General features: G+C 47.8%; 7 protein-coding genes across 7 annotated transcripts; 5 read left to right on the top strand and 2 right to left on the bottom strand.

Annotated features, from left to right (window-relative positions):
• Positions 1–1,854: 1,854 nt before the first annotated feature.
• Positions 1,855–3,831, bottom strand: E1B28_000331 (uncharacterized protein). The gene is made up of 6 exons (XM_043146143.1): positions 3,192–3,831; positions 3,000–3,136; positions 2,810–2,941; positions 2,583–2,749; positions 2,235–2,528; positions 1,855–2,175 (listed from the first exon to the last, which is right to left on the bottom strand). Exons 1-6 carry the CDS (start codon positions 3,343–3,345, stop codon positions 2,007–2,009), a joined length of 1,053 nt encoding a protein of 350 aa, XP_043014843.1. The 5' UTR covers positions 3,346–3,831; the 3' UTR covers positions 1,855–2,006.
• Positions 3,832–4,104: 273 nt separating this feature from the next.
• E1B28_000332 (uncharacterized protein) lies at positions 4,105–8,435 on the bottom strand (the record flags this gene model as incomplete). Its single annotated transcript, XM_043146144.1, has 19 exons — positions 4,105–4,832; positions 4,897–4,926; positions 4,979–5,308; positions 5,374–5,397; positions 5,453–5,531; positions 5,583–5,642; positions 5,698–6,059; positions 6,118–6,365; positions 6,422–6,449; positions 6,502–6,661; positions 6,725–6,832; positions 6,888–6,913; positions 6,970–7,090; positions 7,144–7,331; positions 7,389–7,554; positions 7,617–7,741; positions 7,798–7,869; positions 7,922–7,999; positions 8,051–8,435. 13 exons carry the CDS (start codon positions 8,433–8,435, stop codon positions 5,875–5,877), a joined length of 1,890 nt encoding a protein of 629 aa, XP_043014844.1. The 3' UTR covers positions 4,105–4,832; positions 4,897–4,926; positions 4,979–5,308; positions 5,374–5,397; positions 5,453–5,531; positions 5,583–5,642; positions 5,698–5,874.
• E1B28_000333 (uncharacterized protein) lies at positions 8,051–10,509 on the top strand. The gene is made up of 12 exons (XM_043146145.1): positions 8,051–8,408; positions 8,486–8,925; positions 8,975–9,017; positions 9,070–9,142; positions 9,194–9,243; positions 9,302–9,325; positions 9,382–9,471; positions 9,524–9,820; positions 9,881–9,905; positions 9,962–10,033; positions 10,101–10,245; positions 10,293–10,509. Exons 2-12 carry the CDS (start codon positions 8,877–8,879, stop codon positions 10,322–10,324), a joined length of 900 nt encoding a protein of 299 aa, XP_043014845.1. The 5' UTR covers positions 8,051–8,408; positions 8,486–8,876; the 3' UTR covers positions 10,325–10,509.
• A 702-nt stretch (positions 10,510–11,211) lies between these two features.
• E1B28_000334 (uncharacterized protein) lies at positions 11,212–13,202 on the top strand (the record flags this gene model as incomplete). The annotated part of the gene is made up of 8 exons (XM_043146146.1): positions 11,212–11,272; positions 11,325–11,402; positions 11,457–11,563; positions 11,621–11,816; positions 11,866–12,045; positions 12,106–12,515; positions 12,569–13,042; positions 13,110–13,202. 8 exons carry the CDS (start codon positions 11,212–11,214, stop codon positions 13,200–13,202), a joined length of 1,599 nt encoding a protein of 532 aa, XP_043014846.1.
• Positions 13,203–13,444: 242 nt separating this feature from the next.
• E1B28_000335 (uncharacterized protein) lies at positions 13,445–16,956 on the top strand (the record flags this gene model as incomplete). The annotated part of the gene is made up of 5 exons (XM_043146147.1): positions 13,445–13,658; positions 13,724–14,101; positions 14,167–16,004; positions 16,053–16,742; positions 16,801–16,956. 5 exons carry the CDS (start codon positions 13,445–13,447, stop codon positions 16,954–16,956), a joined length of 3,276 nt encoding a protein of 1,091 aa, XP_043014847.1.
• A 1,170-nt stretch (positions 16,957–18,126) lies between these two features.
• Positions 18,127–18,510, top strand: E1B28_000336 (uncharacterized protein; the record flags this gene model as incomplete). The annotated part of the gene is made up of 2 exons (XM_043146148.1): positions 18,127–18,162; positions 18,235–18,510. 2 exons carry the CDS (start codon positions 18,127–18,129, stop codon positions 18,508–18,510), a joined length of 312 nt encoding a protein of 103 aa, XP_043014848.1.
• A 1,891-nt stretch (positions 18,511–20,401) lies between these two features.
• On the top strand, positions 20,402–23,866 carry E1B28_000337 (uncharacterized protein; the record flags this gene model as incomplete). Its single annotated transcript, XM_043146149.1, has 5 exons — positions 20,402–20,456; positions 20,515–20,698; positions 20,757–21,191; positions 21,258–21,404; positions 21,473–23,866. The coding sequence occupies exons 3-5, from the start codon at positions 21,186–21,188 to the stop codon at positions 23,864–23,866; spliced, it is 2,547 nt and encodes an 848-aa protein (XP_043014849.1). The 5' UTR covers positions 20,402–20,456; positions 20,515–20,698; positions 20,757–21,185.
• Positions 23,867–24,138: the final 272 nt, after the last annotated feature.

Genomic DNA, 24,138 nt, shown 5'->3' on the forward strand with positions numbered 1-24,138 from the left:
CCATCCAGATAGCTTGTCCCGAGCCACTGGACGACCCCGCAATTCCACACCCACAAGTGAGCTACTTGAAGTGGAGTACCTGACGCATGAGGGTGGTCATGGACGTAATTTTGCCGGGACAAGCCGAGAAAGCCGGAAAGGTCGGCAAATGCACAAAATGCGGCGCATTCTGGACACAATGATCGCGACACACAATCGGCGACGTCCCTGAGGCCAGACGCCTCTTGGATGAATGTCGTTGTTTCCGTATACAAATTTCACTGCCATCCGGCTCTGACTAGCTCATGTTGACTAGGTACGTGGTTTTCCATACATCCAGATTCAGTGCCTAGCCCCATTGACGCCGACGCACCCAATAGGACTTTGAAAAAGGGGATGAAGGGGATAGAAAATGTACGCCCAAGCAACATTCGACTCGAGTTTTCCCGTATATACGTACTGAAAGGAATTAGAAAATCTTTGAGGACATCATCGTCGAAGAATCGGGTATGCCGATTGCCCAAATAGAGGTCCCTCGGCGGCCAGTAATGTCAGGGTGCTTGGTGAACCGTACAGTTGAGCGCCGCAGACATTAGCCCTGGTCTAGGCAAAGCTGAGAAATGATAAAAAGGGAGAGCATCTGGAGGGAAACAATTGTTCCTGACGTCGTTGACTCATTCCATAGATACGACAACAAATTTAGTGCGTCCTATTCCATATGGTGTTGAACAGATCCTACTAGTCCTCAAAAAGCCACTCACCACAATAAGTACATGTCATGTCTTGAGCAGCGTCCTCTACATTACATGCGGGCGTCACTTTCAAGGGCTAACCGTTTCGCAATGTTCCGTAAACATAATTAAACCTCTCGAGGGTAGGGATTGTGCTTTGAAGCGCCACGATGAGAATCATGGATTAGATCAGGAAATGACCATCTGAGTTGTACAAACAGGATACTCAGGTGGTTTAGACGTTAGGTAACTCTGGAGGATCATCTCCGGAGTATAGTTCAGATATGATGTAAGTTCGAGTGGAACCACCAATCTGCGAAGGCATCGAACTTGATTGCGTGAAGGGGAGTGGGAAACTTCTTGGCGACCTTCTCTATCCATCCAGCGCCCAGATAAACAAATTTTGAGTAAGGTGTGTTGAAGCTGGGTACCCTGAGAGACCGTCACTAGAATTTCCTTCCAAAGCAGTCGCCATGCAGCAGTGCCCAGAGAGGTAACCAGCCCGGGAGAAGCACAAGCAGAGCAGTGAATATCTCGATTCAGAGAGCATGGGCGTCGAGGCCATTGTCTTGTACTCTAGTAGGAACGCGCTCAAGCCAAAATCGTTTAATGATCCTTCTTGAACTGACTCTATCACGGCCAGTGAACAGGACCGACAGGCTTTGACGCCAAAGGCCACCTACGATTTGACCGAGCCAATCATGGACCTGATCAATTTACCCGTTCCACTTACAATCCGACAGAGTGGCATTCACCTGGCTGACTGGCGATGGGAGCGGGGATACTAGATAGAAACCTCTTGAAGCTTGAATATTGAATTGCCTGGATGTTGTAGATTTGTTGAGGACCCTATCTTGACTTTGAACTAGAACATCTGCATATCATGGAATAAGGAAAAGAAGCCGAGCGTCTACAATGAGCTGTAACGGAGTTAGGGAAAACCTGATTGAACCGAGGCATCTGTTTCATCAAGATCTGTTGCGGGCAGCTTGTGTTTGGACAGCCCCGGGCAGCCGCTGCATGCTGGCTCGCACCCAGGATCAGAGTAACCTTTGATTTTGAATGAGTTGAGGTACTTAGCAACCGTCGAGTCCCGCGGCGTCATTAATCTCGGACGCCGGGAACATTTTGCCTTCTGTCGAGTGTCAATGAAAAATTAGTGCTCTCGACACTGATTCTCGATATTACTATACAAGTGTATTAGAATTATTAGTATGCACGGTACAAGGTGAAGCAAAAATGTGAAGCAGCAAGTCTGCGCAACAAGAAAATGTGTCCATACGAACCAAGAACATCTTACCGCCCATGGCGATTATATATCAGATCTTCGTCATCCGAATCATCTTCGTAACCTCTATCACGCAACATGTCTTCCCATGGCGACCGGACCTTTTTTGGGGGAGAAGAAAGTTGCATAGGATGACGCGTTGACTTAATCACAAAGTCGTGAAGAAGAGGATTCACACTAAAACATCAAAATATCGTCAATATCCGGTTAGGATGGAGCTGAGAGTCGACAGTCACCTGTCTCCAAAATCGGAATTTATGATATGCGGCGCGTGTGGTATGATAGAGAGCTCCCAAGAAACACCGGCTTTATCAAGTAACTTTCCGAACTCGTTGACGTATTCAACTTCATGGACGATGTCGCCCCCACCGTGAATCAACATTACTGGTACTCGTATTTTCGCGAACTCGGCGACTGTCCGAAGCTTCGAATATGCGAAGAAGCGGACGGTAGTTTCATTGAACTGATCTACGCCTTCCGGAAATGGTCCCCATATTTCGCGGCCCCTTTCTAGTATGAGATCGATGGTGCTAAATCGCGACATATTAGAAGGAGAACCATTGATGAGCATTTCATGAACGCACGCATCGACCAATGGAGACGACCTAGCACCATAACCAAATTCCCGATCGCTCCATCCAAACTGCTTCACGCCATTGAGGGAGTCTCGCAACATAAGAGCGTCGCCGTGTACCATTCCCTCCTTCCATAAATCATGTATCTGATCAAATCCTTCGCTAAAAGAATCAGCCTGAAGCCATCTCGAATGTTAGAGCTAGCCGACAAAAAGGACTGAAGTGTTAGAAGGCACCTCTGGAAGTCCCAGCGGGGACAGTTGGAATATTGACAAGCACCTCTCCGGAAATGAAATGGCAAGCTCGAAGGCTATCATGGTGCCCATAGAGAGGGCCACGATGTGGCTTGGTGGTATACGTGCGGCATCCTGAGGTCACCCGTGTCGGTAGAATGTCCGCCCAAGACAGTCATGATTCAAAACGCACCATAAACCTAGTAACATCCTCCGCAGCTTCTACCGTAGAGTACGGGGACTTCACAGGCGCGCCGGTTGTGTAGCCGTGGCACCGAAGATCCAGAGCCACCAGATTGAATCGACGGAGTCTTGTGTCCCTGAATTGAGCTAATATCACGTTGATTCAACTCTACGAAATGAGGCTGTCGAGGAGATAACCCACAATGGAATGAGATTGAACTAATGTAGCCTGGATGAATGAAGAGGACTGTAGGTAGATGCGGCTTGATTGTTTTTGCAGATGTTTCTTCAGGCGTGGATATGTAATAGTTGAATTCGACTCTTCCGCTGCGGGTCTCGACACTGACGGTGGGCATGGTGTGGGTATGAAAAGCGCGGTATGGATACCAAAGTCGGTCTTATTATAGTGAATGGGCATCCCAGATGGGCGGTGTTAAACCGTGGGGTATTTGATGACAATGATCCTATAGAGGTCCTGCGTTGATCAAAGTCACAGAGATAATTGCATGTTATGCATGAGTGACATGGGACTCGGATCCAAATTTGGAATCACTGATTCCGTATAGAAGAGAAGGAGACGGGAAATACCCGGTGTTTCTGCATTGAAACCAAGCCCAAGTCCAGTGAAGGGCGGCAAGCTGTCTGTGTAGAAATCCATGAAAGCGGTCTGAAAAGCGATCCGCAACACCTTAGACTCTCCTTTGAAATTTGAAGGACTGCAACGCTTCACTTCGCAATTTCTAGCGAGAATTCCGCGTCTGTTCAAAATTAGAAATTTAGAGAAGTGCGGGCTAGAGTTGACGCAGTTATGTATTGATTTTGATTCAGCGGTTAAACCGTTACGGAAAATAGCCTGTGATTAGTGAAATGGAGAATCAGACTAGATGATGGTATACCTGCTAGAGATCGCGTTTGTAATTCTCGTCGTACGCCTGCTCGAGAAGGTTCAGCTGGAGTCTGGAGGAGAAACACGAATTTGAACGCCGGCTCCCGTTACCGGTGGTTGACTCCGAATAGCCGCTAACCACCCACAATAGCAAACTGTGCTGCCGTGACCTTACAGAGTCGGCACGGACCCGAAACAAATCGTAGCTAAGGCCTGGGCCTGGAGCGTGGTCTATTCGTCGTCCCCACTCACTCGCAGCGGACCCCCTTCGAGCGTTGCATCACGATTCACATCGAATTCTATAAAGTCCGATTCCGTGAAAAATGTTTGCAGTTTTCCGGATGGGGGCTAGTACATCTTGAACAGACTCCGCCAGAAAATGATTGGCGATGACCGTCCTCCATCTCCAGGTTTTTACAAGGAACCATGCATGCTTACAGATTAGCCTATACCCTCACGGGAGGAGTTTTTTGGCGATCTCGAGCCTTCCCGAAGCCATCGTTCCGGCCTACTCAAAATGATCGGCGTTTTCCTCGAGTATTGCTTTATTCCTGAAAAGAAAGTTCAAATCGGTCCATTCTTTTAAAGGACAACCCTACCTATCGTGATCAGTGACACAAACATGAACCCCGTTGTCCCTTCGCCACCGGGACCGCCTTTATGTCCTCCGCACTTCCTGTGGCGATGGGGTCACTGAAAAACATTCATCCATGCCGCTTCCTTGGAGATGTGAACGACGGCGGAATGATGACGGAGCGTTTCCTGATGAGGGACGGAAACGGTAGCCTTCCCCGACGGTCGAAATCAGGTGGAGAAATTAAGCGTTTAGGTATCGCAGAGTGTCGCAGTCTTCCAATGAATCACTTAATATCCCCTCCCGTCGCACTCTAGCGTAGATCTCTTTTTCGGAGGCGAGCTTGAGCCTTCCGGATAGTCCAAGCATTGCCCAGCTAACCGCTGTTTCGAACACGCCGGGTCAGTTTTGGTACCGAGGCTTTTACGAACCCGGCAGGCACTGTACCTGTTGCCTTGTGTCCAGTCGGGAATATCTCTGATGGGCGTAATTCAGACACGGTTAGTAGAGACAAATGATCCAAACGTACTTATAACAATTTGAGCCAACAGCTCCTGCTGGTCTTCTCCTTTCCAGACACGTTCGTCTTTTCTACCCGATTCTTCAAAAACCCGCGTACCTACCCAAGTTTCTAGGCAAACACCAACGTAACAGGAACGATATTCCTCTTCACCGCCACAGCCAATGATCGAATAAGTACTGGGTCTTGAGGAGGTTTGGATGGTGCCATCGTTGCATAGCACGGTCGGAAGGGCGACCCAAGCACGCCCGATTGAAGTAGGGGGACTATGAAGTGAGACGTTGTGACTGAGCAGAATACAGGCCGTAAAGCCATCGCGCATGTTTATGACCCAATTTTCTACGATGGTTCAGGAAATAAGGATCGGAGCGACCTGCGTGTGGACGAGAAGCGACCGTACACACCTTCCGACTAACTGAGACCCGGTTCTGACAAAAAAAGTCAGTTAACAAGTTCTCAGAATGACGCCGACCCGACTTTTACCGTTTAGACGTTCTTTGAATATGACCCGAGTCTGAAAAACACGTTGGACTGTGATATACGATATGATCAACCGATCTTTCTGGAAACGACAGCATCACGATTGAATTGCAACTGACTATGGAAGACTCACCCCTAGGCGTGTACGAAAGCGAACAACATCACAGGGTTGATGTATTCACCTCAAATCAGGCTGTAAGTATTTAGTAACAGCGAAGATTAACAGTCGTGTGAAACGTAGAAGATACATTCAATTTCGGTGGTCTTCGAATCGCAACGGGTCCGGAACCAGCCACACTAGTTTCTCCACAATCCTCAGGAGCTTCTATTTCACGGGTGGGGACACCACATCAGATAGTGTTGCACTCTGTTACGGAGTGATCAAACAAAGGAATCAATATACGACCTACTAGATTTCTGCATCTTTACAACTCTCCAAACACGACCCTGCCATCAATGACCGTCGCCTTCACCTTCGTCGCTAAGATGTCCTTTGCTTCGATTTCCATGATATCCTTCGAAAGCACAACAAAATCTGCCTTCTTCCCAGGCTCTATCGAACCGAGGATATCTTCCGTGAAAGAAGCATATGCTGGTCCGATAGTCATTCCTAGAGATTGGAATGCGTCACTACCGGAAAGAGCTTCGAAAATATCAATATCACGTACCCCTCAAAGCTTCCACCCTCGTCAACTTCTGGTTCGGGAACCATCCCCCGGGTCCATGAGGGCTCTTTCCGTTTTTATCCAATCTCGTTATTGCGGCATAAAAGCCTTCAAGGGGATTGACACCCTCGACTGGAATATCAGAGCCCAGTGTGACAGGCGCACCAGCATCGATCATGGACCGAAATGCATACAAACCTTTCACACGCTCGGAACCGAGACGGGCTTCGCCATAGTACATGTCGTCGGTACTGATAGATTTCATGAATATCCGGTGAATGTGAAGGGCGGAGAGGAAGGACATTACACATGTGTGGGTTGTATGCTTGCGATGACTGAAGGCCAGGTCAATATTCGATACCGTAGAAGAAAATTAATTTCACTTACTTCCTAGCTCCCCCATCCTCTTAATGTCCTCACTTCTCATAATCTGCGCATGCTCGATCCTTGGCCTGAGTTTATTCAAATCGACACCGTGATCCTTGGCAGCGATCTCGAATGCGTCAAGGATGATGCTATTGGCGCGGTCCCCAATTGCATGGACGTTCTGAAGAAAGATAATAATGAGTCAGTTGAGATATATAATACAAAGTCAAAGAAACGAATTCACAATCTGCCAACCATCCTTTAACAGTTGCGGTATCCTCTTTTTCAGTACTTCGGGCGTGAACCGCATGAATCCGGTTGTAGACGGGTCGTCTGTATATGGTTCGAAGAGCTTTTGGTGATGTGACATTGATGCTAATTCTAAACCTAAAGAAACGCGCACGTACGTATGCTCCACCAGACCTCATAGAACCTGGAGAGAAAAAACGTAAATATCGTTCGAAGGTTTGACAAATATCAAAGTCTGACCATCTCCAATAATTTTTACACTTCGATTATAAAGTCTCCTCCTCCTCTTATCAGAATCTCGAGCCTGGGGCGAACCATAGTCAGCGGTCTCGTTGAAGAAGCTCATGGCATAGATCCGAATCTGTTATAAAATTATCTTAATAGAACGTCACCAAGTCGGGAAGGCGGACATACCGGTAATGGTTCGTCCTCCGTAAGCTTTCGGAAGAAAGGTAATGCGAGAGGATTATACCCTGCTTCGTGTATACTGGTGACCCCATTCTTTAATCCATCTTGAACGGTGATCGTAAATCTTTCGACCAAGTCCTTATGCGTAAGGTCGGCAGGTTTGATCAGAGCTTGTGCTTCATCTTGGAAGATCCCTACGTGTGAATTGTTAGAGGTAGTATCACTACGACAGAAAAGGCGTCGACACCCACCAGTTGGTTTGCCCTTCTTGTCCCTAAGAATCACACCTCCAGGCACTTGCTCAGGGAATGGTGCGTTCGCGTCTAAAGTAGCCTGGGAGACCCAGAAAGAATGACCATCTTTGCTGGATAACACCACTGGTCGGCCACGGATGACAACGTCAGTTTCTAGATCGGCCTGTGGGATGCAGGGATGGTCAGCAATGGTCATTACTGATACCGGAATAGACCGTGACGTACTGCAGTCGGATACTTCTCTACCGGCCAAACAGTCTTATCCCATCCCCAACCTTCAATTACTTTGGATGTGTTCGAATACACATCAGGATTGTTGAGAATATAGTTCCTGACCAGAGTGATAACCTCTGCGGCAAGAGATTCGCATCAACGTTGACTTCTAGCAGAAGTGAAAGACGCGCACCTTTGATTGACCTTGCATTCTCCAAAGGTAAGAGACGACTGAAGCCGTATTCCAGAGTATGAACGTGCGAATCTGACGCCAAGTGGTGAGGGGATTGAACAGCAAAACCAAGACCTTCACTGACCAGACATTCCAGGTATAACGATTTCATCAGGTTTGGTGTATCGAATCGTAATGCTTGCGTCCCACTGCTTGAGTTCGTCTAACGAAGAATGTAAAGCGTGTTCATCAGCTGATGGGAAGAAACACAGACCGACACTATCAAAGATTCTATCGACCCACTCTCCCTTTACAACGAAGCATCCAGCCTTCGAGTTTTTCTCGTCAACTGTATAAATTCTCTTTCCTCTCTTCGGCCATGTACAGACAGCGTATGTTTCTTGCGTCGTAAGTAACCTCTCTAGTCTCTCGACCGCATTTTCCGCTAGACCATTAGCTGTCGACTTGATTTGGCCAAGGGAGAGATGAGAAACAAGGAGTTGGAATAGAGGGGAAGGATCCGCAACCGAAAGTGAAGCAAAGGCACCAGCGACAACACCGAGCACAATAACACTTATCAGACGCTTTAATGACGTTGATGACTTTGTTGGATGCTTGTTCTGAGACTTGGGGTGAGTATTACTCTCTTTGTTCGCCATGAAGGTATTCGTGTTAACACTAGACGGCTTGTAACACGTTTAATCTGCAGAAACCTTGGACTATATCTTGTGACAAGCTTATCAACAAACAATGACAAGCTACCGACAAATTCTTCCGATCCATCTGGGGCACTCCATCTCTATTCCAAACTTCCAATATTCACGGAAACATTCACAGCCTTGGTCGTAGATCAACCGCACTGACGTCCAACTCTAAGTATCTGAGATCGTTGATCTATGATACGTGTTTCTGGGTAAGGTTGCGGATGAAGCAGAGTGCCGACGTCGGGATACTAATAGACCCAAAATAAACATCCCAAATTTATTTACTGTCTGGTCATACTCCATCCATCCCGCATTCGTCTTTCTCCCATCAATGATATAAAACCAGATCGTCGTTCTTTCTCAGCGCTCTTCTGCTTGACCCGGACTTTTTGTTATATGACGGGCGTTGACTGGCATTCCCCAGTTGAGATCACACATAATTCCAGTATGTCGTCCCCTTTGGTTTGAAAAAAAGACGCTCAAACTCGATTCAGCCTCGTTCGGGAACCTCCTGCACGTTCTCCTAGGCCTCTATATGTACGAATCTATAACTATATCTAGCCATCACCTTTTCATTTCTTCAAGGTAGATGGGAATGGCTGACTTCGCTTGACTTCGAGTATAAACTTCTTATCGGAGAACACAAGTTTAGATGGCCTTTGGTGCGACCGTGCTTCTGGCCTTCTCGGCACCCACTAACGAGCATTGCACAGATTTTCTATTTCTTGAATCGCTATATGGTCTTCATCTGCTTGATAGCATTGTGAGTCGTGGCTCCTCCATGAATCTGCTCAGCAGCCATGACTTACATCCTAAACCAGCACGGTCTCTCTAAACATTCAGCAGTGAGCTCAACTCGATATCTGTACGTTAATCCAATACCTCATCATCCCTTACACAGACCGCTCGACTGTCAAGGCCTGTATGTCTTTATACAGACGATGGGAGGTCTTTCAGCTGGACTGGCCTGTGCCAGTCTTGCGATTCGAACGTAAGTATTCGTGGAAATGCTCGCTCATTCACCCTTTTGACCGTGTCTCAAGGATAGCTGTATGGAGGAATGACCTTTACGTCGTAGTCGGATTGACCCTTCTCATCATGGGTCATTGGGCGTTCATCCTCCACAATGCCACGCTCGTCAAAGCAGCATGGTTAGAAGGGACAGGCTGCGTTATAACTAATAACAAGCCTGCTCTGACAACTGGAGCTTACATCTATGTCATGGTAGTTGACTTTATCGTGTTATGCCTCATGGCCCGCAGAACTGGAATATGGATGAACAACAGTGCTCGCCTAATCAAGATTTTATTTCTGGACGGATTTTTATATTTTATTGTAGCGTAAGTGGTTTTTGGTGTCTTGGAGATCACGGTCAGATGCTGAAAAACCTTTTGTGCTAGGTTTGTGGTCAACTTGGTGGGCGTCGTAAGTACAAGTTTCTCCCCCTGCTGAATCGCATCTTCTCATATGTATTTTTCCAGATCTTTAGTGCCCTCAATCTAAATCCCGTCATGTCAGTGATTGCACTGGTACCTGCCACTGTCATATCATCGGCGAGTAATTGTTCAGTTCAACTGCAAATCCGACATCAACTAATTACTAGATGACTCGGAATACCAGATTGCTGCATGTCGGGCGGTCAGACACCTGAGCAGCTTCGTTCATCACGCTGAGGTCATCGGCGTACCAGAGGCAGAACCGGGGACTTCCAGTAGTCTTATATTCACACCACGACAGTTGTTGTCCGGAAGCGTGTCTGTTACCGGTGAGAATTAGCCATCCATGCTCCTCATTCACAACTAAGTGTCGTAGTCTCATGTTGCTCCAACATCGAAGGCGTGTAGTCAAAGTCCTGTGGCCGACCTTTTTGACGTCGATCGGAAGCTGGTACTAAGGGATTGGCCTAATTTACTGTACTAGTACCGGTACCCACTCAAGCAGTGAGGAGACTATATTTCATTATAATGGTAGTAGCTAATTTAGCCTCTTAATTATAAACTTTCGTACTAATGGCAAGCCTATAATCCACCGCGCGTCGCAAGTAATAGGTTGGTCCGGCCGGATCCATTGCTTCGATACGCGTCCGTCACAAGTCACAAGGTGTTCAGTAACGTCCCTCATCCCCACGCAAATCGCCTTTAAGGGTGAAATTTACTCAACCTGCCTCGTTCTCGTTCGAAGGGTAACACGGGGTCTGGACAGGAATAGAAATAATGTACGTACGCTCCCTTTTGACCCACTCCATCGCTGAACTCATCTAACGTTGTCAGTGGGAATTCATGTGAACAACTAGAAAGAGGACGAAGCTGCATTGTCATACGACCAACACGTCAATTGTCTCATGGAAGTACGCACCATATAAAAGCATTTTGGAACCCAAAATCTGACAACAATTCCCTAATGCACCACAGAAACTGTTATTTCTGGGTGCTGTTCGCTGCTTTGCAGGCCTCGGCGGCCGTTTTCCGCACATTCGATGAACTTGGGCGACGGACCTTCGATTTCATCGTAGTAGGCGGTGAGCTCATGATCACCTCAATATCGTCTCAAGATTCGCTTAACCTGCTCAAGGTGGAACTGCTGGGAATGTCATTGCAAATCGATTATCCGAAAATCCTTTCTGGTCAGTTCTAGTCATCGAAGCCGGGGGATCGTACGTTCTCAAGTCCAGAATTTGTATCTACTGATTGTCTAATCGAATGAATACAGAGTTGACAATGTCACGGACTTAATGATACCTGGTCGTGCGCCACAACTGGCGCCCAACACACCTTTCGACTGGAACCTTACAAGTACGAGTGTTGTCAATGATAGACGACCTAACATTGAATGTCGTACATAAAGCCACGCCCCAACTTGCCATTAACAACAGATCTGTTACTGTACCTCGTGGATTTGCTTTAGGGGGCAGTAGTTCTATCAGTAAGGATCCTACTCGAATTCGGTCGTACGTGAAATCTTGATCGAAAGAAACAGACTTTATGGGATACACTCGAGGTACTGCAGATGACTTCAATCGTTACGCTTCTATGACTGGCGACGAGGGCTGGTCGTGGGACAATGTCCAGCCTTACATCCGGAAGGTGAATATCATATATGAAATCAAGCACAACAGCGACATTGACATGTCATCTTTACAGAATGAAAAGTTTCTTACCGCGAACAGCAACCTTACTCAGTTCGAGCCTTCTGTTCACGGTTTCGTCGGCGTCAATTCTGTCAGTTTAAAGAGTTCTCCTCGCCGTGAGATCGAAGATCGCTTTATCCAGACCCCACAAGAAATCCCTGAGTTTCCATTTAACCACGACATGAACTCGGGGAACCATCTGGGTTTTGGTACGCACAACGGTTCCCTTTTACTATATTCATTCTCATAATACTGTAGGATGGGTTCAGGCAACGGTTGGAAATGGGTTACGAAGCAGCTCTGCTACCTCATACCTAGGGCCTGAGTTCATAAATCGATCGAATCTCAATGTGCTCGTCAACACTCGCGCGACTCGATTACTAAGAGCTAATCGGTCGCTTACCTTCAGCGAGGTCGAACTCACTCAGGATGGTGGTCGTACGTTAACGTCTCTCCCGTTCTCTCAGTGATCTCTCAATAATCAAACAATTTGTTCAGGTACCTTCCAGACAGTAACGGCGAGCAAGGAGATTATTCTTTCGGCGGGCAGCATCATGTCACCCCATGTTCTTCTCCACTCTGGCATCGGTGATTCTGATGAATTGGCTGCAGTCGGCATCGACGTAGTTCATCATCTTCCCTCGGTTGGAAAAAACTTGACAGAGCACCCTGTTCTCACGGATGGCTATCAGATAAACTCCAATGACACTTTTGACGAGGCTAATCGAAATCCGGTGTTGGCTGCGGAGCAACTAAATGAATGGACGTTGAACAAAACAGGTCTGCTCGCCGATACGCCCTTAGTGATGATGGGCTGGCTTCGGGTAAATGAAAGCGCAGAAATTTTCGATCGTTTCAGTGACCCTGCTGCTGGAAACAGCACTGCGCATTTTGAGCTTTTTTTCATCGTATGTTTTGAATCTGTTTCTGGAGGACTGTTTCGTACTAACTTGTATCCTAGAACAGTTTCATTGGACCGGTCCCACCCACAGGCAACTTCATGGCCGTTGGGGCTGCTGTTGTGTCTCCTTCCTCGCGTAAGATCCTGCATTATCTCGAAAAATCATCCATTCAACCTTATTGCCCCAATGCAGATGGAGCGGTAACACTCAACTCGTCAAATCCGTTAGATCATCCGGTCATTGATTTTCACCTCCTCCGATCGGAGTTGGACAGGTTCATAATGCGAGAAGCTATCAGGAGCGTCAAAAGACTATTCTCTGCGCCAGCTTGGGACGGATTTATCATTGCTTCACCGACCAACGCGACAACAGATGAAGAACTAGACCAGTATATTAACACGAAAGCTACTGGACTTTTCCATCCGGTGGGAAGCGTTGCGATGTCCGCGAGAGGTGCAAGCTGGGGTGCATTGGATCCGGATCTGAAAGTGAAAGGGGTCAAGGGATTGCGGGTGGTGGATTCCAGTATATTTGTGAGATTTGATTTCCCCCTTCTCTCCCTTTACAGATTGGCTAATCAAGTTTTTACTCTCTCGACAGCCGAAAATGCCTACTGCTCATACACAAGTGCCAACGTATATCGTCGCGGAAAGAGCCGCTGACTTGATCAAGGAAACATGGTTTGGAGCTTGAATGCGTATTGGTAGTACTAGTGAGGAAGTGAACGTAGCATCTCACTTGATAACGCGCCCAATGTACTTTGTGAAAAATTTGAATTGTCGATTATCGCCGCTCTTCCATAGACGACTGTGAGAAACTCCTTCCAAACTGCGTGCGAGGATCTCGCATCCGTGATGAATTGAGAGTCATCGCCGATCGTCACTTTCTCTTTCTTCTCTTTCCCTTGCATTTTTCAACTCCCTTGGACATTTAGAATGACCAAACGACGTCAGAACAATGGTCCAAATGAGGGCTCGGGGAGCGGTCGTGGAGGTTTCTTGAATGGTTCACCGCGCGGGTTTTCGCCCAGAGGAAATGGGAGGGGCAGACCTGGCAGAGGCAGAGGCAGAGGGGGTAGGGGTTTTGGCGGACCTGTCGGATACATTCCATCAACAGAAACAGATTTCATTTTGCAAGCTTGGCCACAAAGTATGCACGATGAACTCGACCTTACTTCTCATAATTATCCAGATCTCATCCTGGTGTTTCCATAGACAGTTCTGGGACCGGATATAACTCACCTCGAGGAAGAGGTGGAGGTAGAGGAGGCTTTACTCCCCCTGTACGCACTCCGAATGGTGGTGGAATTTCGGGTTCGGGATATAACACACCAAATGATCGTGGAAGGGGAAGGGGACGAGGAAGAGGAAGAGGTGAAGTCAATCATCAGACTAGCCAAGGTCGCGGTCGCGGTCAAACAACTCAAAGAGGCGGTTGGAAAGGCAAAGGTCGTGGTATCGATGCACCGTTATCCAGGCTACTCAACGAAGACAGACCACTGCTCAAGGTCATCGATTTTGTTCCCGGTGTACATCAGCGATATCTTTTCATGGAGGAGGAAGAAATCTTGAAACCAGTGGCGGAAGATATTGGTGAGCACACCAAGTGGTTTCCAGTTTCTCTGTTTGTGCTGAAAACGTACTGTCCTTTCGTTCAGGGGATGAGGAAGCGTATCATGTTCCAACGGCAGACCGAGTCGCACAGGTATTTGGGATTGCTTCCGATTCCAACAGAGTTGTTGAATCATCGGCGGAAGAAAATGCAGGTGAAGGACTCGAGGAGATTGATTTCGCAGATTTGGCCAGCTTCCAGGAAATCGTTGAAATTTCTACTTCCACTACTAACAGGATGGATACAGAAGAAGAAACCTTTACAGGAACATATGCCACGTTGAAGTCGCAACACGATGTTTCAATGGGGCAGTCCTCGCCTACAGCAGAGGATTCTGTTGCCGATGGCGCGATGGAATTACCTCAAGCTACGCCAAAAATGGTTCCTGAGACAGCTGCAACCACTCTCGGGGAATCATTGTTGGCGCAAAACTTCCAGACACCACTTTTTGACGAAGGCTCGACCAGCGTTGTTGACAACGTTGACGTAGAACTCGTAATGACGCCCACCGTGGAGCTTGTTGAAGCGTCTCTGTCTAAAACGCAGGATGCGGAAGGTGCATCGACGTCACCTCTCACATCGCATACCGAGGACCCTGTTTTCCCTGGAAGTATATCTGAACCGGGCTCGTCAGATACCGCCACCTATGCAGGGAGGAAGACCGTAGAGGACTCTACATTCACCTCAGACGAGATCTTAGAAGTGTCTTCCACCATCGCAACTATGGATCTTGACGATACGAAGCCTATTGTCAACTCACCGTCGTTCTTCATTGATACGGCTCCCACACTTCCCCGTTCGCGCACACCTATAGCTAGTGGCAAAGCGTTGGGGCTACCGGATGAAGACATTATTGTCTATGTCGCACCTCATCCTCGTAACGGGAGAGTCACGCCTGCGCCTAGCCATACTCAAAACCACTCTATGCCAACGCCGGTGGCCCCCATCTCAGTTCTGACCGGCTTACCGTTAGGAGTATCACCGATTTCTGTCCCGGAAATTCCGGAACCACCAACGATAGACTCGTTTTCATTTTCATTCGATACAGCGTCATCGTCAACTGATCCAAATAACATTGGCACATCTCAAACAAAAAGAACTGCTAAAGCACCTCTCTTTACATTCGTTCAGATAAAAGCGACGCCCGCGAGGATGAAGATGCGACAGAGAAATGTGTGGCTCAAGAACAAACGAGGGAAATCCACCTTTGCTTCGAGAGGAGCGGAAGTATCTGAAACTCAGCTATGGGGCGGCCGAGATGATTCAGATATTGATTGGGGAGATGACTCTGAGGACGAAGAAGAGGGAAAAATGCAGGAAGAAATTCGAGCTGAAAAAGATGGATCTTTGCGCGTCATATCTGTCTCCAAATCTGAAAAGGGCAAAGTGGATGATGGGGGTATGGAGGTTGACCCTGAATTAGACATGGATACTGCTACAATGCGTGCGTTTGCAGAGGGGATAAATCGAGGATATGTTACGATGGACGATTTGGAGGATGCAAGGAGGATGAGGGAAGAAGATCATGCTGGAATGGGCGGAGGTGTCGGTAGCAGCGCGGACTCGGAAGACGACGTTGAGGACGATGATGATGCAGCAATTGAGCTGGAAGAACGGATAATGATCGGTGAGGACGACGATGAAGAAGACGATGGTTTGGAATGGGATGACGATGAAGACGATGACATCAGTCCAGAATCTAGTTTCCAAGCCCGACTAGACAAGTTGCGAAAGCAAGCTCAAGAGAGGGAAAGCAATGGCAAAGGGAAGGCTAAAGCAACGGATCAAGACTTCTATGATGACCTAGAGGACTCTGAGGATGAGAAACGGAAACTATTTAGGCAATGGACGCAGGATGAGGATGATTACATCGCCGAAATTGAGGTGAATTTATCTTATCTGCCACGAATTTACTCCTTAACCTTCCTTCAGGACATACTAGCTGAAAATCAGGACATTCTGACAGGTCGTGATAGAAAAACCAGGAATACACTATTCCGCGCTGTTCGCGACGGAGACTTTGACCTCGACGAAGACTTTATGCCTCAAGCTCGCAAAAGTAAAAATAAAAATAAAAATCTCCCACCTCAATTAGCCGAGCTCTGGACGAAGGACCGCGAGAAGAAAGCCGAACGACGACGGGAGCGAGATCATGCCAAGCTCTTGCAGGCTGCTGATCCACTCGCAGCCAAGAAGGGAGGTAAAAAGGGACAAAACGCGACCGCGCGTCTTGCAAACCTGGACCCGACGATTACCACCATTCCCAACAGAGTCATTGATACCACGACTCTTGTTCAGCAAATCCGCAGATTCTTGGAGAATATTGGAGGACCCCAGCAGATGGTATTACCTCCGACAAACAAGGAAACCAGGAAGATGATACATGAACTGGCTACAGCCTTCAATCTGAAGAGTGCATCAAAAGGCAAGGGAGATAGCAGGTATACGACGCTATTCAAGACGACAAGAAGTGCCTATGGAGTTAACGAACGAAAGATTGGTAAGATTGTGAGGCAGGGTCGAGCGAGAGGTCTAGAGTTTGCTGCAAAAGAGGAGTGGGCATATGAAGGAAACAAGGGAGGAAGAATGCCTAGACACAGAGAAGGAGACGAGGTTGGAAAGGTGCAGTGTTTACTTTGTTTGGGGATGCGTAGCGTTTAAACCGAATGTTCTCTTTCAGGCTGCTCCCAAGCTGAACGACAGCAACATCGGCTTCAAATTATTGGCAGCTATGGGATGGGAAGAGGGAAATCGTATTGGATTGAGCGGTGGTCTGAAGGATCCCTTGACCGCTGTGATCAAACACTCGAAATTAGGTTTAGGGGCTAGTCTTTAAAAATGGCTTTTGGCTTGCGCATTCTTGTAACAAGTCCATTCGTATCAGTCCATGTATACAGAGCCGATCTAGGGAGCTAAATCTGCAATGATTCCAAGCCCACGTCAGCCTGTCCAAGCAACCCATGGCAAAAATATGTGAGGGGGAGCAAATCACTGATGGGGCGGGACGGGACTCGAACCCGCAGCGCGTGAGGGAAAGTAATTACACGCATGTTAACCTATTACACCACCCACCCAATAGAGCTTACCATTGTCGTTTGGACAGACTTTTTATATATATTCTTGCTAATTTTCTCCATCCCACTTCAACAAATCCAGTAGCCTCTTCATCATCGTGGCACCAATTTCACAATATTCTCATACTTTGACGTTCAAAATGTCCAACTTGGAACATAAATCATCGCTATGGTCGAATTGATGCCAGTGGGCGCCCGCCTCTCGTGTCCGTACGCGTCCCGTACCCAGCCCAAACCCTTGTCCCTGAGAGGACAGCTCACGAGACGAGACCGGAAGAGAAATAAAAAGAAAAAGGGAGACATATGCGCTGGTGTACATAGGCACGTCGTTAAAAGGTACATCAGGCCCTTCGTCCGTAAATCTAATCGAATGTATGGCCTGTTGTCAGTTCAACAACTCCGCGCGAGAAGTTTGCCTTCAATCAAGTTCGTCCGTGAATTTATGTCTTCCAGTATCAGCATTTCAGGTGTTCCGTGACGAACTTCTGTCGGCGTGAAGCTGTTCTTGTTGATTGCACTGAGCCTCCGAGTTCGGTGGAACCCGCTAATCTATTAACTCCGACATAGCGGCTATATTGCGACCTCTAGGTGCCTCAGCATTTGGACGGAAAGGGCAGTTGTATGGCAAAGGGCCAGCATTAATAACATGTAAACACAGGGACTCATATACATACGCTGTTCGGAAGTCACGTCGAGGTAGATCAGTGCTCGCCCTGCAATCATTATTGCTCTGCTGCTTCGATCAGTTCAACTTCGAAACATCGCTTTCAGTTGATAATAAGTCCGGACGGCGTACAATTCACAAAATCCTACATCCTGGGTGAGGACGTGCATTCGAGACGTCTTTCCTGAAAACCCCCTGGACTGGGGACGTCTTCTTGACGCCCAAGAAGACGCTCTTGGTCTGGTTCAAACAGAACCTCGAGACGGACATGATGATCTCGCGCGCCATCACCAACCCCATTCGGGTAAGCAGCACCTTTCACAGTTGTGGGGCTTCGACCGTTTAACTGAGGAATGCCTGTCCGCGTTACCTTCAGCTCGACTTTACGAGCACCAGTGACATTACGATCAACTACACGGCGCCAAAAGATGCACCTGCTAAAGGGGTCTGGTCATATGGGCCTCTCGTGGTGCTCGGACAGACGTACCACCCACAGACGAACACATTTTCTTTGACCCAGAGTATTCTGCCGACTGCCGATGAGCTCGTTCAGTTCGCCAAGCTGTTGCAACTTGAAGCTCCCGCCAAGAGTGGTGGTCTGCTTGCGATCACGGCTGATGGTGACGCTCAGGACAAAGCAGGTTCCCAGTAAATCTTCGGTTCAGGGCTCGCCTCTTGGTTTGACAGGATTCTATACGGTTTCGGACAACTCACGGTTCAACCGACTGCTTTGGATTTGACTGCGGGAACCTAGCAGGAGGAAGGAGAAGGAGTGGGATTTCTTGGATTGATTTGATTCGTTCCCATAGTAAAGTCTAGATGCAAAATAACCGTATTATAGTTTGAATGGAAGTCGTAGCTCCCGGAATGTGAACCAGAGAATACGCCGCGGAGGAGCCTATTTAGTGGCCGTGCAACCTCGGGAACATCTCCGATTTCAAGTGGATCCCAAAGTCGAGCAGGACCGTCAAGACGCCCCAACGCGTGGAACACCACATTTAACACTATAGGAAGGGTGGATCAATGAAATGTCGAACACGATACCAAAAAAAACATCGCAAGTGCGACGCCCTTGTGGTTGAGCCATACGCAGACGTCGCTTCGACAACGTTCGCCGTTGGCGCTGCGAACAGAAATGTAAGGGGGCGGCTTGTCGCACGTGCAACAACAAACTTTAAAAAACAGATGACGGCAAATCAGAAATTCATAGCATACGGGAAAAGTCCTAGGTACCGCTGGCCTTTGAGTTTAGAAGAGGTTACACGTGCAGTTGTTTCAACCACGCCAAACATTCCCTATAAACAGACTAGAAGCAAACGAATGAACATGCGGAAACTCAAAAAACGGGCGAACATAACACTTACATCGCCAATCCCAAACATCACCTTGATATCCTCCACCACCCTTCGCTTGCCTTCCCCATCTCACCCTCACCCTGATGTCACTGCTGCCGAAATTACAGCTCGCACCACCTCTCAACCTCCAACGCGTATCTCTCAAACACCAACACATTTTCCAACGCGAGGAGTATTGGACACCCAGTGAGGACAAACAACGGGAAGAACAGAACGCGCGGACCGATAACGACGTTGTAATGTATGCACCATGTCTCCCGTGCCCCATCATCGCAATGCATTCCCTCCTTCATCCGGTCCGCATTTGGAATGCACAAGCATGTCCCCTAATTGTACCACTCTCCCACAACTCATACAAGAGTGCTTAGGGTGATGTACCCAAGTTGTACTTGAGTGCGAAGAGCAGAGTTGACGAATAAGATTGTCGATTCCTTTTGATACGGTGTCTTGTTTCCGCGTGGAGGACGAAGACTTTCAAAGAGACGATGAAGATGAAGAGAACTGTGAACTCAAGAATGAGCGGGCTGAAGGAAGCCGAAGAGAATGAGGATTTCGCCCTGATATTCGTACTAGGGCGGAGACCGGAAAGTGGATTGAAGTTAATATAAGGAGTTCGAAGCGGCAGATAGGTCGAAGCGTTGTACTCACTTCCATGAAGGTTGGACTTTCAGTCACTATGAACCGGACTGAAATCAAACCGCACTCTCCTAGTACCCCCAAATATCTTTCCAAACCGCATTTCCTAGAACTGTGCGGCGAGTTTACAAAATTTTCACTTTTCAGTACGCGTCGTCACGGCGGGCGATAACAATTGACTCTGAGTAACAGAGCTTGGGTATGTTTGTGAAGTAAGGTGACATTCTTAAGATAGGGAGGAGAAATAGATCATCGATGAGGATTTATAGATACAAAGGTATTACGCACCAGGATAAACTTACCCAGCAATTCCTACCAAATTGCAACAGTAGAGCGGCGAGCCTGGACCCACTAACCTTCAACATCGTGTGCGAAAAAATGCATATGAGCAGATATAGTTATTATGAACCGCAGCTATTACAACTGTAAGAATGAACCATGGACGAAAGTGACCATGAAACGATGAGCGCTTGTTAGGCTGGTCGCTGGTCGCTTACCTGTTCGAGCGTACCTCTGTCTTGCAAATCCGAATGCTTCCAAAAGGCCTTCGTTTCTATCTCCTCTCCCTATGAGCAACGGTCAATAATCCGCATATTTGGACTCGCAGGTAAGTTTCTTTGTCCATGATTCGCTCCACCGTACACTGAATCCTTTGTCCGATTCAGATTGTCTTTTATACATTTTGAGATAGGCCGAGGAGCGAGAAAGTCGAAGAAATTGAAGATGACAGCGAGTGATGTATGTGGTGGCAAGTCAACTCAACGCATGAAAAAGGTCTACTTCACGTTATATCACCAATATTCATCAGTCGAGTGGAAGAGTGAGACGGTCAAGACAAGGTGCAATCATGTATGTGTCCACACATCAACTCGAACAGTAGCGTCAACCTGAAAGGCATTCTTTCTAGTTTTCTCGTCGAATCTCAGTTCGACAGGGCTCAAATTTGCGGCCCTGATTGCGGAGACTTGAAGGAGTCAAGGCTTTATACAACGTTTTGGCGTATGGCGGCTGGAATGAAACTCTCGACAGCATAGCAACACAATCCCCCACTGGTTCCGCAAAATGTGCTCAAAAGTTCTGACAGCGCTTCTGGAGGTCCTTCAGCATGAATATAAAGGTCATGTACCTTTATGTGGATGGTGTAGAGCAATCAAATGATGCTCATATACTGTATTGTGATTGACGTGGGCTGCCAGTACCGCATTGCGGCCATCCTTCTTCCCAGCATTGAAACCTGTGAACGATGCATGCCCATTCGTTGTTTCCTCTATTCGACTTGTACAGCTGCTTTCATATCTTCTAGTGTCGTTCACAGAAAAGCCTCGACAACGATCCAATGGTAGTTAGTATCTGTCACGTTTCTCTCTTGTCCTGGGCTTACCGTTAATCGCTCGTTCCCCATCCTCAGGACAGCAGGGCTGCGGCACACGTTGTGAAACCAGGGATGAAACCTACACTTGAGCAATCTTGGGACGCGATCACGAAGACGGTAGATGAACTCGATGAGGACCTGGTGAAGGGGTATAAGGAAGACATCGATACACTTTTGGTTTTCGTGAGTAACTACTCATGTCCGTATTCTTCCTCTTAACTCTGGCTACCCATTCCGGTACACTTGGATAGGCTGGTCTCTTCTCGGCAGTCGTTACTGCTTTCACGATTGAATCATACCAGTGGTTACAGGAAAATCCTGCCGAGACGACTGTTGAACTTCTCAGACAGATTGCTCAGCAGATGTCGACGAGCAGCCAGTCGTCTCCAGCTGTACCCCCACCACCGCATTTCACTCCATCTTCCTCGGTCATCCGAATCAACACCTTCTGGTTTCTCAGCCTCATTCTCGCTCTAGTTGACGCCCTCTTCGGGCTCCTCTGCAAACAGTGGATTCGTGAGCATAAACGACAAATAAACACACGCACTCCTGGCCAGGCTTTGGCTCTCCGTTGGTTGCGTTACCAGAGCTTTGACCGTTGGCATGTCCATTCAATCCTCGCATCCCTCTCGATCCTACTTGAACTTGCTCTATTTTCCTTTTTTGCGGGGTTATTAGAACTCCTGTGGACCCGACATTCGGTTCCTTTTTCCATTGCCCTAGTCATCGTCGGACTTGCTGTTTTGTTTTACCTTACGACCACGATTGTCCCTGGTGTCAGCATAATTAAACAAGTCTTTCACCTCCATCCATCCTTTGCTAGTGCCTACCCACTATTCTACCCACGCGACATTGCTCGCTTACCGACACTCGAGCTTGTATGTCCCTACAAGTCCCCCCAGTCATGGCTTATCTTCCGCCTTGTCTCAACCATCTATCGTCTTCCTGGCTGCAAGAGGCTGCTTCACTCGTTTCTTCCGAAAGGCGATAGAAATTGGGATTCGAACGTTGATATGGACGATCTAGATCGTACCATTGCCAAGAACATCTCAAACATTTCTAGCTGGTCATCACTTGATCTAAGCGTCATACAGCGGTTCTCAAGTATCAAAAGGTGTCCTGATCTGTACGAACTGAAGGGATTTCAATGGCTCGTGCAGGAGACTCAAGATATCCCATCCATGATACCACATCTGAAGAATGTGATCGCAGAGTTACCCAGACATTTAGTGATGCCTACTTTGTTCGGTCAGTGGGTTCCACCGGATGGGCAGTCTACATGGAGTGCTACCGACGTAGATTCTGCACTGGACTCTCCTCGCGATGGCAGTGACGATAGTTTATTCAGCGATCAATCGTCGCCACACGACTTGGCCATAGTCTCTCAGATAATCTGCCTCCGACACTTGATGACTACCTATGGTGATTATCAGTGGGCGTCTGGGACAGGCGATGAGTTGGTAAAGGTAGGAGAGGAGCTCTGGGGTCGAATACTCAGAGTGCCTGGAAACAGCCGTTTAATCCCGGCTTTTCCTCGACCCCAGGAATTGTTGACAAGTCCATCGACGGAGTGGCGCGGGAAGCTGTTGAGTTTTTATGTGCAGTATTGGGGTGAATTGGATGTCGATCTTCAAGTCAGCCTCGCGGAGAGGTTGTACTCGTCCGTTATCCACTTCCTCGAGTCATCGGAACCTGATGACGTTGGATCTACACTCCTGGCATCCAGATATGGTCTCGATTTTTTGACTTCTTTGAACCACAAGCTATACGAAACGAAGGATTTCTTTGAATGGGAAGACCACGCCAAGCCTTGGATGGACGTATTGCGCCATGCACGACGTATTCACCAGCTACCACCACTTTATTTCAAGCCATTTCTGGGCTACTTTCCAATATCATCTGATAGTCTCAAGGAGGTCTTAGATGATCCATCGACATGTGTGTCGGTCTTCGTGCCTTTGTTGGAGTCCTACAAGCAGTGTTGGGCTACCGCGCGTCCTTCTCGAAAGGAAGAACTTGTCAAAATGTTGTCTGTTCATATCAATCAGGACTCAGCGATTGCTTTCGGTGAACCAGAGGCGCCAGACCTGGACGAAGAGCAGCCTTCACCGACATCTCCTCTCTTGCAATCACAATCAGGCCTTGACTTTCTGATATTCGTGAACGAGAAATTAGCTGAGGACCACGAATTCCATTACCGATGGAAGCGCCACATTATTGGTCCATGGGTGGATACTCTCGAACGCGTACGAGTACTTAGTCAGTTGCCATCGGGCCTTGACTTCAAACCCATTCCAAAGCGTTACTGGGTCACTGACGAGATAGTGGGGTGGTATAAGCCGAGAACCGAAACGGGCCAGATCGATAATGAAGCGGAACTGGCAGGATGGAGTCGGTGTCACGAGGCTTATGTAGATTCTGTCACGGGAGAAAAGAGGAAGAGGACGAGGATCGGAGGCGGACCCTGGAATGAGGCAAGAACTTCCTTTGAGATAGAGATATTGGCAACTAGCAGTGGCAATGGCGACCAAGAGGGTGGGGAAATGAAGATAGACACAGATATTCGGGCTACCACAAGGCAGGGTGCTGTTGCTGGCGAGGCAGATAGGATTATTGGTGGGCCGGGCGCCGAAGGAAAGGTTTGATGCGGCGAACCAATAGCAGGCTATTCGAAACCGGTCAGCAGCAACACAGTATTGCCGTCCAGTCAAGAGCATTTGCGACCTGTTCAGCTCATCCTTCTATTAACAATTCGAGTCGCTTCACGAACTATTGGCAACTCGCACGTTTCGAGGTCAAATCCGGGATGTTAATCACACCTTAGGTTCTAAAATTGATGCCTAGGAGTGCTTTGTTTCAAGCAGGACTCAACATACTTAGGAAGGTAGTCTCATGAACTATGGTCGTTAAAATCCAG

Source organism: Marasmius oreades, chromosome 1 (assembly GCF_018924745.1).
Source record: "Marasmius oreades isolate 03SP1 chromosome 1, whole genome shotgun sequence".
Classification (NCBI taxonomy): Eukaryota; Fungi; Basidiomycota; class Agaricomycetes; order Agaricales; family Marasmiaceae; genus Marasmius; species Marasmius oreades.